This window comes from Cardiocondyla obscurior, linkage group LG08 (assembly GCF_019399895.1).
Source record: "Cardiocondyla obscurior isolate alpha-2009 linkage group LG08, Cobs3.1, whole genome shotgun sequence".
NCBI classification, from domain to species: Eukaryota; Metazoa; Arthropoda; class Insecta; order Hymenoptera; family Formicidae; genus Cardiocondyla; species Cardiocondyla obscurior.
In genome coordinates, this window is record NC_091871.1 from 4,733,638 (window position 1) to 4,747,103 (window position 13,466).

The 13,466-nt window shown below is 38.1% G+C and overlaps 1 protein-coding gene across 1 annotated transcript in view; it reads left to right on the forward strand.

The window, feature by feature from the left end:
• LOC139105069 (netrin-1) overlaps positions 1-13,466 on the forward strand; it is a 141,231-nt gene that overhangs the window by 92,897 nt on the left and 34,868 nt on the right. Inside the window, exons 3-4 of the mRNA XM_070660960.1 lie at positions 11,148-11,297; positions 12,735-12,830. Coding sequence (XP_070517061.1) covers positions 11,148-11,297; positions 12,735-12,830 — 246 coding nt within the window. The remainder of the gene's footprint in view (positions 1-11,147; positions 11,298-12,734; positions 12,831-13,466) is intronic.

Sequence of the window (13,466 nt, forward strand, 5' to 3'; positions counted from 1 at the left end):
GTCGAGAACTCTCGCATCTTTACCGTTTGCATTTATCATAATTTCTCCACCACTTTTACTTTACACTGTCGTAATTCCGCAGAGTATTGAGATATTTACGCGTGAATACGAGTGCACGACGCAGAGAAACCCTGTGACTGTTACTTTCGATAACATAATAAAATAATTTACGCATTGTAAAAAAAAAAAAAAAAAATTCAGACTCTGAACATGCAGAGTATAGAATGCAAATTTAACACACAGGCCGTCATTTTGTAATTACAATCGCCAGACATCGCGCCGACCGTGTAATCCGATGCCCATTTTCGTTCCATTATAAAATTCTAATTAGTCTCGCGGGATTTATGCCACCTGTAAGAGGACGTCCGTTGTCCATAAAGATCCCTATCTGGCCACCCATCTTCGAATCTACTTTAACTGGCTCCTCGAAATACTGACCACTCGAACTCGAATGCCACGTGATGACGTGTCGCGGTGGAGGTTTCCGTAATAAGGAAGGGATTTTACATTTATAATCCGATTATGTCTATCGAATTAAATTCTACGGTTATTTATATTGAGATTATTCCTTCGATAAGTCTTTGTTTCTCGAGTCGAATGTCGCGACGTTCTTTATATCGCTCGTTACCCGTTTAAATCTTTAAGTTTATATCTGTGCGCTCAATCGATTTATGTTCATTACATACATTATGTACATTCACCGTCAGGAATGGCGTTCGTGGTGCTGCGACGGTGGCTAGCGTACGTGATCTTGGCGCGGTGTGCGTCGAATCTCACACGAAGCGCGCGCGTAGATATGTTGAGGAGCACCGGTCACAGAGGACTGAGGGAGAACGCGACCTACTACACCTCCCCGCGATCGAAAGAGGGAAAAGTCATGTACGCCAGCCGCCGTCGCCGCTCGTCGCAGCAAATGCCATATCTGCCTTTCAGTGAATTATTTTAGTAGTAAATAATAATGCGGGAAATAAGCCGATTAGTGACCAAACCGTACAAATGTGACAGGAATTTATTTATAACGGTATTTGGAAAATAATAAATTATAAATTAAAATTAAATTACATTAACGTTGTTTAATATTTATTTCTTTTAATTATATGTATATTAAAAATTAATACGTATTAAAATAAAATAAAAAAAAAAAAACAGTTTTGCTCGAAAATGAAAAAATTACGATTGCGACGCAACAAGGTTTTATAATTTAATTTAAGTTAAAAATTAAACATTTAATAAAACATAAATTTTTTTCAACACTCGTGAAAGACTAAACAGAAGAAAGAGCAAACCAGAAGACGAAGCAGAAACCTCTCAAGGTCCTCTCAGTTTGACCCTCCTCGATAATCGGCTTAACGCGCTTTAACAATTTCAAGTAAGTGTAGGAATATAAATATGTGTACGCTCATAAGACTGACCCGATAAGTCGAATTTATGACGCACTGAAAGAGCTTCACCTTCCTCTCTCATTCGGTCTCTCTTTCTTCAACTTCTTTTTTACTTTGATTTTTTGGACTGCGATAATCTGAACGAGCGCGTTTCCTCTCTCCACTCCCGAAATCAAGCCAGTTTCCCTCTCACATACGTTTGTGCATTCAGACACAAATACGTAGTCTCTTCAAAAGCGCATCGCGATCAGTGACGTTGATTTAACATGAAAAAGCACGAGTATCGTGTACAATAATTTTTAATTAAACATTAAAAACAAATGTTTAGATAGAGAGCGAAAAGATAACAAATGTAAAATAAATCTTTCAGATTTTTTTAAAACATTACTCAACAAAGTAAGTTTAATTACCGAAGTAATCGACAATTAAACAAGTATAAATTTTTTTCTTTAACGGGAGATTAAAAATCGAAGGTAAACCAGCGTGAAAAACGTTCTCTGCAGCACAAACTTTTCAAAAGACCAATATTTGTGTGCAACGGCGTGGCACACACTGATGCCAATGGGAAATAAACGAATTGTTAGTTGGATATTGTTTCGACGTATGAATTCTCCCGTAAATACTTCCAAAGGGGAATACATGGGCATGTTTCGGGCAAAGTCGGAGGCATCATCCAGAACGCTGCGTTTATCTTTCAATTGCGTTTCGCGCTGCATGATTCTTAAAAGGATCTAACTACCAGTCTGCAGTTATTGCGCGCTCGCAACCAAATTAAGTAACTCGTGCAGCGACATATGGATGAACTTTGTCGTGAAACAACGGTGACGGAATGGCGCGGGAAATTACACGAGTGAAAAATAAGCAAAGAAAAGCAGTCAATTAAAATCCAGAAAGACGAACATTAATAACTGTACAATTTAAAAAATCATAATTACATTTATTAATCAACTTTAATTTAACTACTACTAGGGTATACAACATTTATTTCCTTGTATTTTCTATTTTAATAAGTTTTATACTTCGAAACAATTTTAAAAGTATAAGTTTTTTATTGTACAATAATTATTCTGAGAACAAGAGAGAATATGAAATGATACATTTAATGCAAAGTAGAATATAAGATCTAAACTAAGATTTGAAATAATCTTGAATAGCACACATAATGAGAAGTTTCTCTTCCGGATTTTTACCGCGACACACGCTCAATTCCGAATGCAATCGTAATTAACTGCCTTTCAACGTTCCTTCGCATGAAAAATACGAGCGCGCATAAACAGGTGGGCGAGAGGAACATGTCACGTTCCTTTCGGTGAACCTTCTCTTTCCCTTCGCGGTTCTTATAATCTTTTATGAGCATCGGTTACGATAAGAAGCGAAAAATTGTCAAAAATTGTTTCTAAATGTCATTGCGCAAATTAGTTATTATGAGTGACGTAGACATTAAAATTGATTAACGAAGTGATATGACAATTTCATTGATTGGGGCATATACGTAATTTTACGGCACGAGAATTTATTTAAAAATGTGGAAATCTTTATTTCCTATTCCAACTTTTTAATTACGATACTTATAAAATTTTCTGTAGATCCTTCACAATTTTAACCCGGCGGAAAAATAAATGCTGTCAAGTCGTGATAAAAAAAAATAAATTTTAGTATCGCTAGCCGATACAGTCAATCCCGAAGAACGAAGAGCTGTCGAAAGCAGGTTTGGAATTTCATTATGTAAAACGAGCTTTGGCAGAGCGGCGCCCACGATCGTTTATACCGATTGGATTTTAATCCGGAGACAGGAATATCGATTATTTCTTTTGCGGCGTCAACGTCGCGAAAAATCTACTTTGTGCGCGCGTATAAAATAAGGAATTTCATAAATATCTATTCGCGACGTATTTGCCGACGTTGTCGACGACTCAATGCATATTTAATGCAAAAAAACACTTAATCCCACCCGACAAAAAGAAAGAGAGAAGTGAAAAGAAAGGTAAAATGGGAATGCCAAGGGTAAACTTTCTAACGTCATTGACCACGGCTGATTATTCAGTCTGGACGTCGCGAGTCAGAGACACTTCCAGCCGGATTCCAAAGCGCGAGACTATCCAAGAACGCGCACGTACGTGTGCACTAAAAGATAGATATGACGTTTGCTGCAGCGACGACGGTTAGCGTACGCTAAAAAAAAAATTTGGCGTTGACTGGCGGCGAGAAGACGAGAGAGAAAGTAGTGGGACTGTTCTCTCCCTTAATTCTCGGCGGTTTTCAGCGGCCGGCGCTTCGCGGTGTATTAACTATGGGTTTCGTGTGAGGATCGACGCACATCACGATAGCGTCATACGCTAACCACCGTCGCCACAATTGTTCACGCGCCAAAGTCGATCGATCAATGCGCCGATAACAGTATCACGAGGAGAAACGAGAGACTGCTCAAGGTTCCCGAGGTAACGTCTCCCGTGAAAGCGGTGTGTCCGTCGCGATAAGGAGAACCCTCCTCCAAAAGAGGAACGCGCGACGATCATTCGTGCTGCCATCGAAGGATTTAATCTGAAGGAGATTATCGCTAAGCGGCGAGCGATCGCGTCGCTTTTACGATTTAAGCTCATAATATAAAGCCGAGCTTCTCGCAACTTATCGACTAAATCTCCCGGATGGAAATCTCGAAGGAAGCTGCATAAACCGACGTTAGTAAACGCATCATCTGGAAACGTCGGCAGATTGGACGGTGTGAAGGATAATCTTAAAGAGGGATCTTTATATCGCTTTTAATTTAACTAGAAGAAACCATGCACGCGCTACGCGCGCGCTATTTTTTAAGAGGCCCCACCCAATTACAAATAATGAAAAAAAAATTATGCGACTTACCGATCCGTAGGAGCTTCAGCGGAGTCGCAGAGTTCTGCCGGTCACTGTAACATAAAATAAAACATATTAATGTAGACATGTTAATATTTTAATTAATGTACAAGTAAAGTTTTATTTTTATAAAAATTTTCTAGATTTAAATACCGAGGTATAGGCAAAACGAAATAAAGTTACAGCTAGACTAAGTGTACCGCTTAAACGAGGGTTAATAGACAATTGCATTTCTCCGACATTGGAAATGTTAATTACCAAGATTCTTTAAAACCTCTGGTTTCAATCCTTTCTTATTGCCATTAAATCAGGCTGGGCATTATCGCGTTATTAATAAAAATAAAGAAGAGGAAGCTCAAACGCGACGTTTCGAATTCAACGGTCCAAGGATAAACGCCGAAGTTCCGCAAGTCTAAATCCATACTCTCGATAGTAGAAGCACGACGGGACCATTTGCACTTCCGCGAAACGGATTAATCTTGAAGACGCCGTCGAAGGGGCCGGTTCACGCTTTCACGACATCAATAGGGTGAATAGGAGAGGAAAAGGGAACCCTGAACCAAAGCCGGAAGCGTAAAACGTTACGGCAGATGATGCGAAAGAATAGTATTATGACAACTGATGACTTCGTAAAGTGTTATACGGTTTAACGTCATATTTTTACTTTATTTTGCATGAGACCGCATTTTCTATTCTGTACCGTAGAAAATAAAACTTCTGACAGATGCTTTATGTGAAACCTGATACCACGTTCATTTTAACGCAACATTTATATTTAAATGCGGACTAAATTCTATTAGTTTTTCGAAATAAATGTTATTAAACATAAATTCGTACTGCAATTAGTTAATAATTAATTATTTTAATGATGGCTTGAAATAAAGTACATAAAATTGGTTACTAGCAATTTTTTTTTTTTACTAACGGGTCAATTAATTTCTTGGCGCCAGTCCTAATTTATTTATCGCGAAGTTGAATCACGCGGAATCTCACGTGGATTATTAGGATGTCAACGAGAATTTTATTGGTTAAAATAACATTACTATTAAGTTGCGGATAGCAGTAAGATAACCTTTCCAGCATACTATTTCCACGAACGTCGGTATGCTAATCTTGAGAAAGGGAAACGAAGAACTGAGAAGCAAAATGACTCGAGAAGCCGCTTGCTCGTACCACTAAAGCCGCATTTTCGTGAATACTCGCGATCCGAACAGTCGTCTTACTGGAGGACGACGGGAAAATTACATTACGGGAAAGCAGAGATAAAAGAAAATACGATTACGCACAGTTTTTCAAGGCGAAAGGCGCGGAATGCCACGCGTCTTATGTAAAAATATACTTCGCGAAAAAATAAAGATAATTTTTATATCGATCAATACTACTAATTAAAAAAAAAGTAACGAGATGTAGCTCATTTAGCAATTAACGAAACATATGTTATATAAGTACGCGGAATACAAATTTACAAATAAATATTTTACAAAGTGCTTTCTTTATAAATAAAAAATTATTAAAAAAGAATCGCTAAATTATACTAATTAAATAAAAAATAAAAAAAAAAATAGTGTTCGCTGTTTGTAAAAATTTGAAGCGCAGCGCATGAGTGGTCATAGAATTAAACGCTAATATTAAATAGATGGCAGGAAATAACGAGAGCGAATGCTGATGTAAAATAGGCAGTACGGTCGACCGCGTACTGGACATTACATTATATGCCCCGGCTCGTTACAAGTGGAACTTGTCGAGATCGCGCGGTGTGATTTCTCTGAAACGGAATGACCGTACGAGCAAAAGACGGCGCGGAAAACGATGGTTCGAACTAATAGTTACCAAAATCGACTCGCACCGCCATTCTCGACGTGTTACGCTCAACGCACGGCTAAAATGTAAAATGCCCATGATTTACGAGCTCCGCGCGCAACTTCTTCTATCTCTACGAGCGTCTCGGGCAGCCTTGTTTATATTGGCTAACGATAAGTGACACGCCGGTATGCCCGTTTATTTCACAGGCGTAAATGTGAGTTACGGTGCCTCGTCGTGCTTCCTGAGCGCGCGCCGATTATTCGCGCGCTGACCTTTCGAGAACGTATCTGAATACCCAGCCCTCTTAGATACTATCGCAGCCGTACACGCACCGGGAACGAGTGCGATTTCCGAGTAGACTTATTGCGCGAGAAAGAAAAAAATAAAAAGAGACGAGGAGAAGAAAGAGAGAAAGTCGCACACGAAAAGTAATCGCGGATGCATCCAAGTTATCTTTTAAGACTCCTCACTACTCGTTGCAATCATATTTAAATCAGAAGCGAGATGTCGCATGTCTAATATTTTTGCATAACGTTATCAAATAAAAAAAGAAACATTTCCGTTTAAAAAAAAACCCCATAATTTGGATCGCTTTAATACACGCATATATAGATATCTTATTATTATATATTTATAGATCTAATCTTACAGCAGCAACAAACTAACGAGGAAGAGTAGAGTTCAAGTTGACAAGCAATTTTCAATAGACACGCTCTTAATCCTGGATTAGATTTAGCGCGAAAATGTGTGCAAGCAATTCGAATTCCGCACCGCAGCGCCGAGACGATAATCCGACGATTCTTGTTTCGGATTCTAGCGATTGGATTAACGTAGGACGTTCACCAGAATAGCGACTAGAAATGCTTCTGAAATAGCCATCTAAAGATAGGGAGAGATCTATTGTGCATGGACATTGTAGCTATTCTCTTTTGCTCTATGGATTTAGCCGCGACCGCGCACAAATAATGTCTTTTCCAGCTTAGATCTCGGCGAGGAGCAAAAGTTGCAAGGGAAACGAATTAGCTTCTTAGCGTTATAATCTCGAGAAATATGTCAAGAGATGGTACAAATGAGATACAAAACACTTGCGTGCCAGTGAACAGTTGTCGAGGAACATCACAGTCATTACCATTGATACAAGTTCTATATGAAGAACGTCCTACAAGCGTACTTCCACGTAATTTTTTTTCCCCGTAATTCTAATATTTTACACAATTATTACGCAATTCCATTCCAGTCACGAAAAATGTTAAATATGCTCTTACAAAAAAAAAAAAATAAAATAAAATAAAATAATATAAGTAAATACTTTTTATACACAGAACAAAAATCAAACTATATTTCTTACTTTTCCTTTCCCGTCGACGTTTCTGATCTACAAAAAATCGCTAATCTATGTAACCCTAACTGCTTTACAGATCGCGTGCAAGAAATATCTCTTTCGAATAGTCTCTTGCGTAATTGATTACGTAACGAGGTAATATACTACTAAAAAAGTTAGTTGACGACCCCATTTAACGAGTATTATATTTAATCATCCAACTTTCAAACAACCTTCATCCGATCGTCGCAAGTATATTCTCAGAACAACGAAGACAGCTCAAGGACTTCTTTAATATATAAATTACACGTCATTGAATATATTATACTTTGCATAATTACAGTTAACTAAAATGTCAATAAATTAATTCTTTTCATACAAACTTTTCTATAAAAATTAATTTTGCATCCAACATTTGGGAGGGTAAAAAGAGAATTAGATAAAAATACTAAAATCAGAGAAATTTTTTAAAATCGATGATTAGATGCCACGCGATTATATCGCTTACTACTATTCACGGATACATTAAAAAAAAATAGTCGCTAATTTCCCGATATGCCTTCTTAACGCGCAACACCGTTGCGATAACGGTGACGATTGATTTTAACGATATCCAAGCATTCCAGCCCGAATAATTTCCACCATGGTATCGTGACGCGAGATTGCCGCTTTCATCTCCGACGTCCGGCGTCTCACGGTGAGAGTTGCATAACGAATTTATAGGTAACGAAAGGGTTAGTAACGAGGGAACAAACGGCTTCTTGTCTACGGAGACAAGTCGCGCGGATACGAAACAACCGTTACAGCGATTTAGGTGTCGAAAGTCGGACGTCGTTCCCAACAATCCTTGAACCGTACACTACCGTAGTGCCTCTAATCACCGTTTATGACATTACTAATAATAACGCCGCGTGACCAATAAATTGTCCTGCGACTCCTCTCGACACATGTCCCCGGAATTCCAATTCGCGTCGTCGATCAAATCGGTTCGCATACGTTCGCGATTGATTAAGCCGTTCGTCACATAATCCAAATCAAACAGCGCCGAATGATAAAATTTGACAAAAACAATTTAATTGTACTTCGTTATAAATTCACGCAAAAAAAATGTTTTTTTTTCTCTCAACAAACAAACTAGAACATATATTTATTTCCTGACTGTTGACTGACATTAATTAGTAAATAATTACTGGCTATCATTAAATGACTTGGTAATTTTCTGTTACTTGCGTAACTGTTAAAAGATTTAATCTCATTCAATGTACATGTAACATAATAAATATGTAAGTATACACCGCGATAGCGGACAGCTAATAAATAAGATACCCCAACATCGGCATGCACAAAATACTGATGAGTCTAATTTGTGTCAAATGCTAATCGCGAAGATGTGTACCCGGAGCAATAAAAATTTTATTGGGCGATTGTATTTTGATTGCGCGCCATGAATCTAAGCAACGGGCTCGCCCGAGAACGATTGAACGGCGATTCACGTCAATGCGCGCGATCCGACGATTGAGAATTATGTGAGCCGTGTTGCCCGTTAATTTTCGTGGACCGTCTCGCGGAGCAGATGGTAATTTATGCCGAGAACGCGAATTTAAGCGAGACGTCGCGTCGTCTCGCACACCACACGCGATACAATTAGTTCTCGGCGAGTCCCGAGGGAAGATAAGGATCGACTATGTTCTACAGCTGTTCATCAGCCCTTGACAACAGTGAGATGTACCATTTAATTAATATGCCCCGACTGTGATAGGTGGATCTCAGTAAAATAATAACAATCTGTTAATTATCAACGTAAACCGTGATTTAGTTGTAAAGTTAATAAAATCAAAAAAACAATATATTATTATTCAATAATGGGATTTGTTTTGCATGCATCGCTGTTAATTTCAGCTCTTTGCGCGCCACATAAGTTGTTCATTGCTCTGCATTATCAATACGATGTAATTTACAAGAAGAATGTACGACTACAATTGATTACACACGTCTGCCGTAAATCAGAAGGGTCATTACTTTACGATGAGCGCAATTTTGTTGCGATTATTGGCAGTAAATCGTAGTAGGCAACGCGCGACTCTCGAGAGACGGAATGTTAACGCTCGTATAATTATGATAACTTGTACCAGGATTTTATGTTGCTTTTTCTTTTTTTTCTTTTTCTATTTTTTTTTTTTTTTTTTTTTTTGAAGGCTATTTACGTTTTATGATTTGCACGGGAAACGTTATTTTTGTAAGAAACACCTGTTACCGTTAAAATCTAATAATCAATTTTATTACTTATTATTAATTCCACAATTTTCGGGATATTAACTGTTATGCAAAGTGTAATATTTTCAGATATACCCATATGAATACCGTCATCGTGCCCAATTTTCAATACATCTTTAAGTCTCCTCGTCGTTTCGATATTTATTCGCGTCAAGTATAAACAAACGCGAAAGTATTTATTAGCTTTTCTCTTCAGCTTCGAAAAATCTTCCTCATTAATCAGTCCTAGAGGCAAACTTGAACTTTCTCAAAGTTAAAGTACGCTTTTATAGCAATCTATTCGTCGAGGCGTACCTGATTGATTTTACAAATCCTTCGAAATGACCTATGAAGATTCTCTCCGTCCTACATGTGGCAATATATGGCGAAGGGCCCTTTAATATCTCGCACGCGCATACCTTACGCAAGATTAGGCTGCATAAAATTAGGATAAGATTGGAATGCATCCATCCCAGATGTCGTAATCCCCCCTTTCTATCGCGATATACAATCACGTACAGCGTGTTTCTCTTTAATAAAATTAATCTTCAACAAAGTGTTTTAAATACTTTAAAACTATTTTTGTTAACTAGTATTGAGTACCGTAAATTAAAATTAAAAAAAAAAACAATTGATTAAATGCTATGAAACTAGAAGATACTATTAATGTTACGTATTTCTACGCCTTGCTCAATATTTAACTTTTAATATAATAAAGAATATTTTTTTAATATGAGCTTCACGTTAAACTAGTGAATATGAATTTTGATAATATATTTTAATAATTTAATTTTATATGATTAAAAAATTACACGCAAGTTCAAAAAAATTACTAATTTTACTTCAGTAATTTATCTCGTTCAAAAATTTTTCTCGGTTTCAATTTATCGATAATCGCGCGTACTTCCGCCGCATTAGTATACTCTTCGCGTCTCTCTCGTGGGAATAAACCGCTTTTATCCCATGTAAGATCTTCCATTTATCGAGCTGCAGCCAATGGCCAAGTCCTTTTATAGGCGCCATGTAAAGTCGCGCGCTTTATCTTAATTTCAGGTAGCGGATCGTCACGCCTGTTTGGCTATCTCCATCATTTTCCGGGTCGCCTATCTATGTTGTTTCTTAATAGAACGGGCGTACTCGCAGTACAACATAACGAGATATGCAGTCGATAGTATATTCAAGCACTATACATTAATGCGAACAGATCTAACTGGACTAACTTGATTAGAGATCTTTCTCGCCTCCAATTGTGCTTTACTCCGAAATTTCTTTTTTCCAATATTTAAATAGCAATTCTTTTTATACCGCATATCACAAAATAATTTTTTTTTTTTCAATTATAAAAACATTTTTTTAACGTTACATTTGAAAAAAAATTATAAAAAGACATTCGGTGTAGCAAAATAAATTTTTTTAAGTAATTTTAAAGAATTATCAGTGTACTTTGAAATTTTTATACAAATAAATAAAAATAGTGAACTTTTTAGTCTGGTGAAATTTATTTTCGTTAACTAATCAGTCTATTTGTTCTGTTACAGCATGTGACTGCCACCCAATCGGAGCTTCTGGAAAGACCTGTAACCAGAGTAGCGGCCAGTGTCCCTGCAAAGACGGCGTAACCGGTATTACTTGCAACAGATGCGCCAGAGGCTACCAGCAGAGCAGATCGCATATTGCGCCTTGCATCAGTAAGTACACGCCCACGCGTGCATTCACCGTGCTTGATACCCGGGTTTCATTGCCGCGTTTATCTTTTATTTCGATTTCGTTTCCGCCGGCGCTCGTCACCCCCTCGAGCCAGGCTTGTTTCGTACAAACTGCACCGTGCATACCGGTGTACAACGAGAAAGATAGTATTTTAACTGCAAAGAGTAAGAGAAACTCCGAGTATTTCCGTAGGACAATGTTATGACGTATTCAAATAAATTTCATAACACTATTAGTCGTTTAAAGAAATGTAAAAAAGAATTTATCTACAAAACAATTTATACATAAAAATATATTTAAAAATAAATGCAAAATATTACAAGTATTTTTAAATATATTTGTTACATCTTCGTGCGATACAATTTTATTCCATCGAGCTATCGGAATGAACGGTGCATTCCCGCAGTTACGTTTCTCGGAAATATCTGTACTCTTTCGCAATTTATCAAAAAATAACGTTTGGAAATAAATTATCCCTCATAACTTACTAACAGCTCGAAATATAAATTACAAGTAGAATTCAAAAACGAGAACGGAATATCCGAATTCCCGTTCGTGCGATTTATCGTTACCAATATATTTGCGTACACGGCGCGATACAAAAACGCGCAATGTTGCCTGACCAGAAAGAGAGTGCAAAAAGTACATCGCCGCGATTTCACGTTCGATCTCTTAAGCCTGCTACCAGGGTGGCGAGAAGATCGGCCGAAAAAAGACGGCGGATCCGCTCGACCACACCCGTACTGCCCTCAAGAATGATCGATCGATCGATCAGAAGGAACATGCGACGATCTCAACGCCAAATCTTCTCGCGCTTGTCCAATTAGGCGAAATTTGCTAAAACCTGTGTGCGATCGTCGGATCGAGCTCGCCTTCCATCTCGACGAACGGCTTTTAATTTCAAGACGAGTTTCAATCAAGAATGCGAACGTTCGTGTTGTAAAACATTACATCGTTACCCACTGAATGTCAGAAACCCCTTGAATTTTATCGTGCAATATAACTCGTAAATAGCATGTTAAATGTGAGACGAAGTAAAGTAACATCGCCGCTCGGTTATTCCTCGAGCGACGGAGCTTGAAGACTTCGCGACGCGCATTACTTCAGATTAAAAGTATTATCGGGGATCCAAAAATAGAAATATTTATAAAAAAAAAAAGAAATTAGCACTTCTACTTTTAAACGTGTTTAAAAAGACGCTAAAGATGACGTTCTTAGGGTTTTAAATCTGTTTGTTGACGATTTACATATTTCCGAGAAGCGATATCTCCGGAGAATGAATATTTTTTCGCAATCTACCCGTGTAAGAGAAAAACAATTATCGAACCGAGCGCGAAGTTCTCGGCACGAACACCTGCGGGATTAACTCAGCCCCTCATTCAATGCTCGGTCTTCTCATTTATCTCGTATTCTTACAGAGATACCCAGAGTCGTGCAGACGCAGGGCACGGCTGGCGAGGAGAGCGGCGAGCATGAAGACGACGACGACGAGCGCGGATATGACGGACGAGCGGGTAAGTAAGTGCAAAGTAAACTCGAAGCTGCATATACACCGAGCAAATGGACAATCAACGAGCAGCTATCGCAAATTTTCAGATATTCACGTTCATTTGTTCATGCGTTTTCGCTCAAGTCGAGCCTTAATTCGACATATTCCTCGCATACAATCTTAATGTCGTTCTTACGAAATGCGAAGAACAAAAATCTTTTTTTTTAAAAAGATGCAAGATAATTTTTGTTACAGTTTCGCGCGAATAATAAATTTTGTACACCGTAATTTTCTCAAGAATATATTAATTATTTTCGGCATCTTAGTTTTCGAAACATGCATGTATTAAAACTTGTAGCGTTCATCGCGCATATATCTGAAACTTTGAACTTTAATAATCCATTTTTCGTTCGTTGCGTGTTCGTTCAGTATATATGCACCGTCACGCGCGGCCCTGTCTCGCCTTAGTTCGTTCTTTGCGTTTAATTATCTCTCAAACGAACTGCTTGATATTCCGAGTGTTACACCGCGACGCGGCGTCGAAATCTCCACGACGGTGACACACCGAGCGATGTAAAAATCACTGGTGAACGACGAAACGTAAAAAGATAAAGTGAGTAAGAAAATAAGAAGAGAAAGGAAAATGGAAAGAATGTCCCGC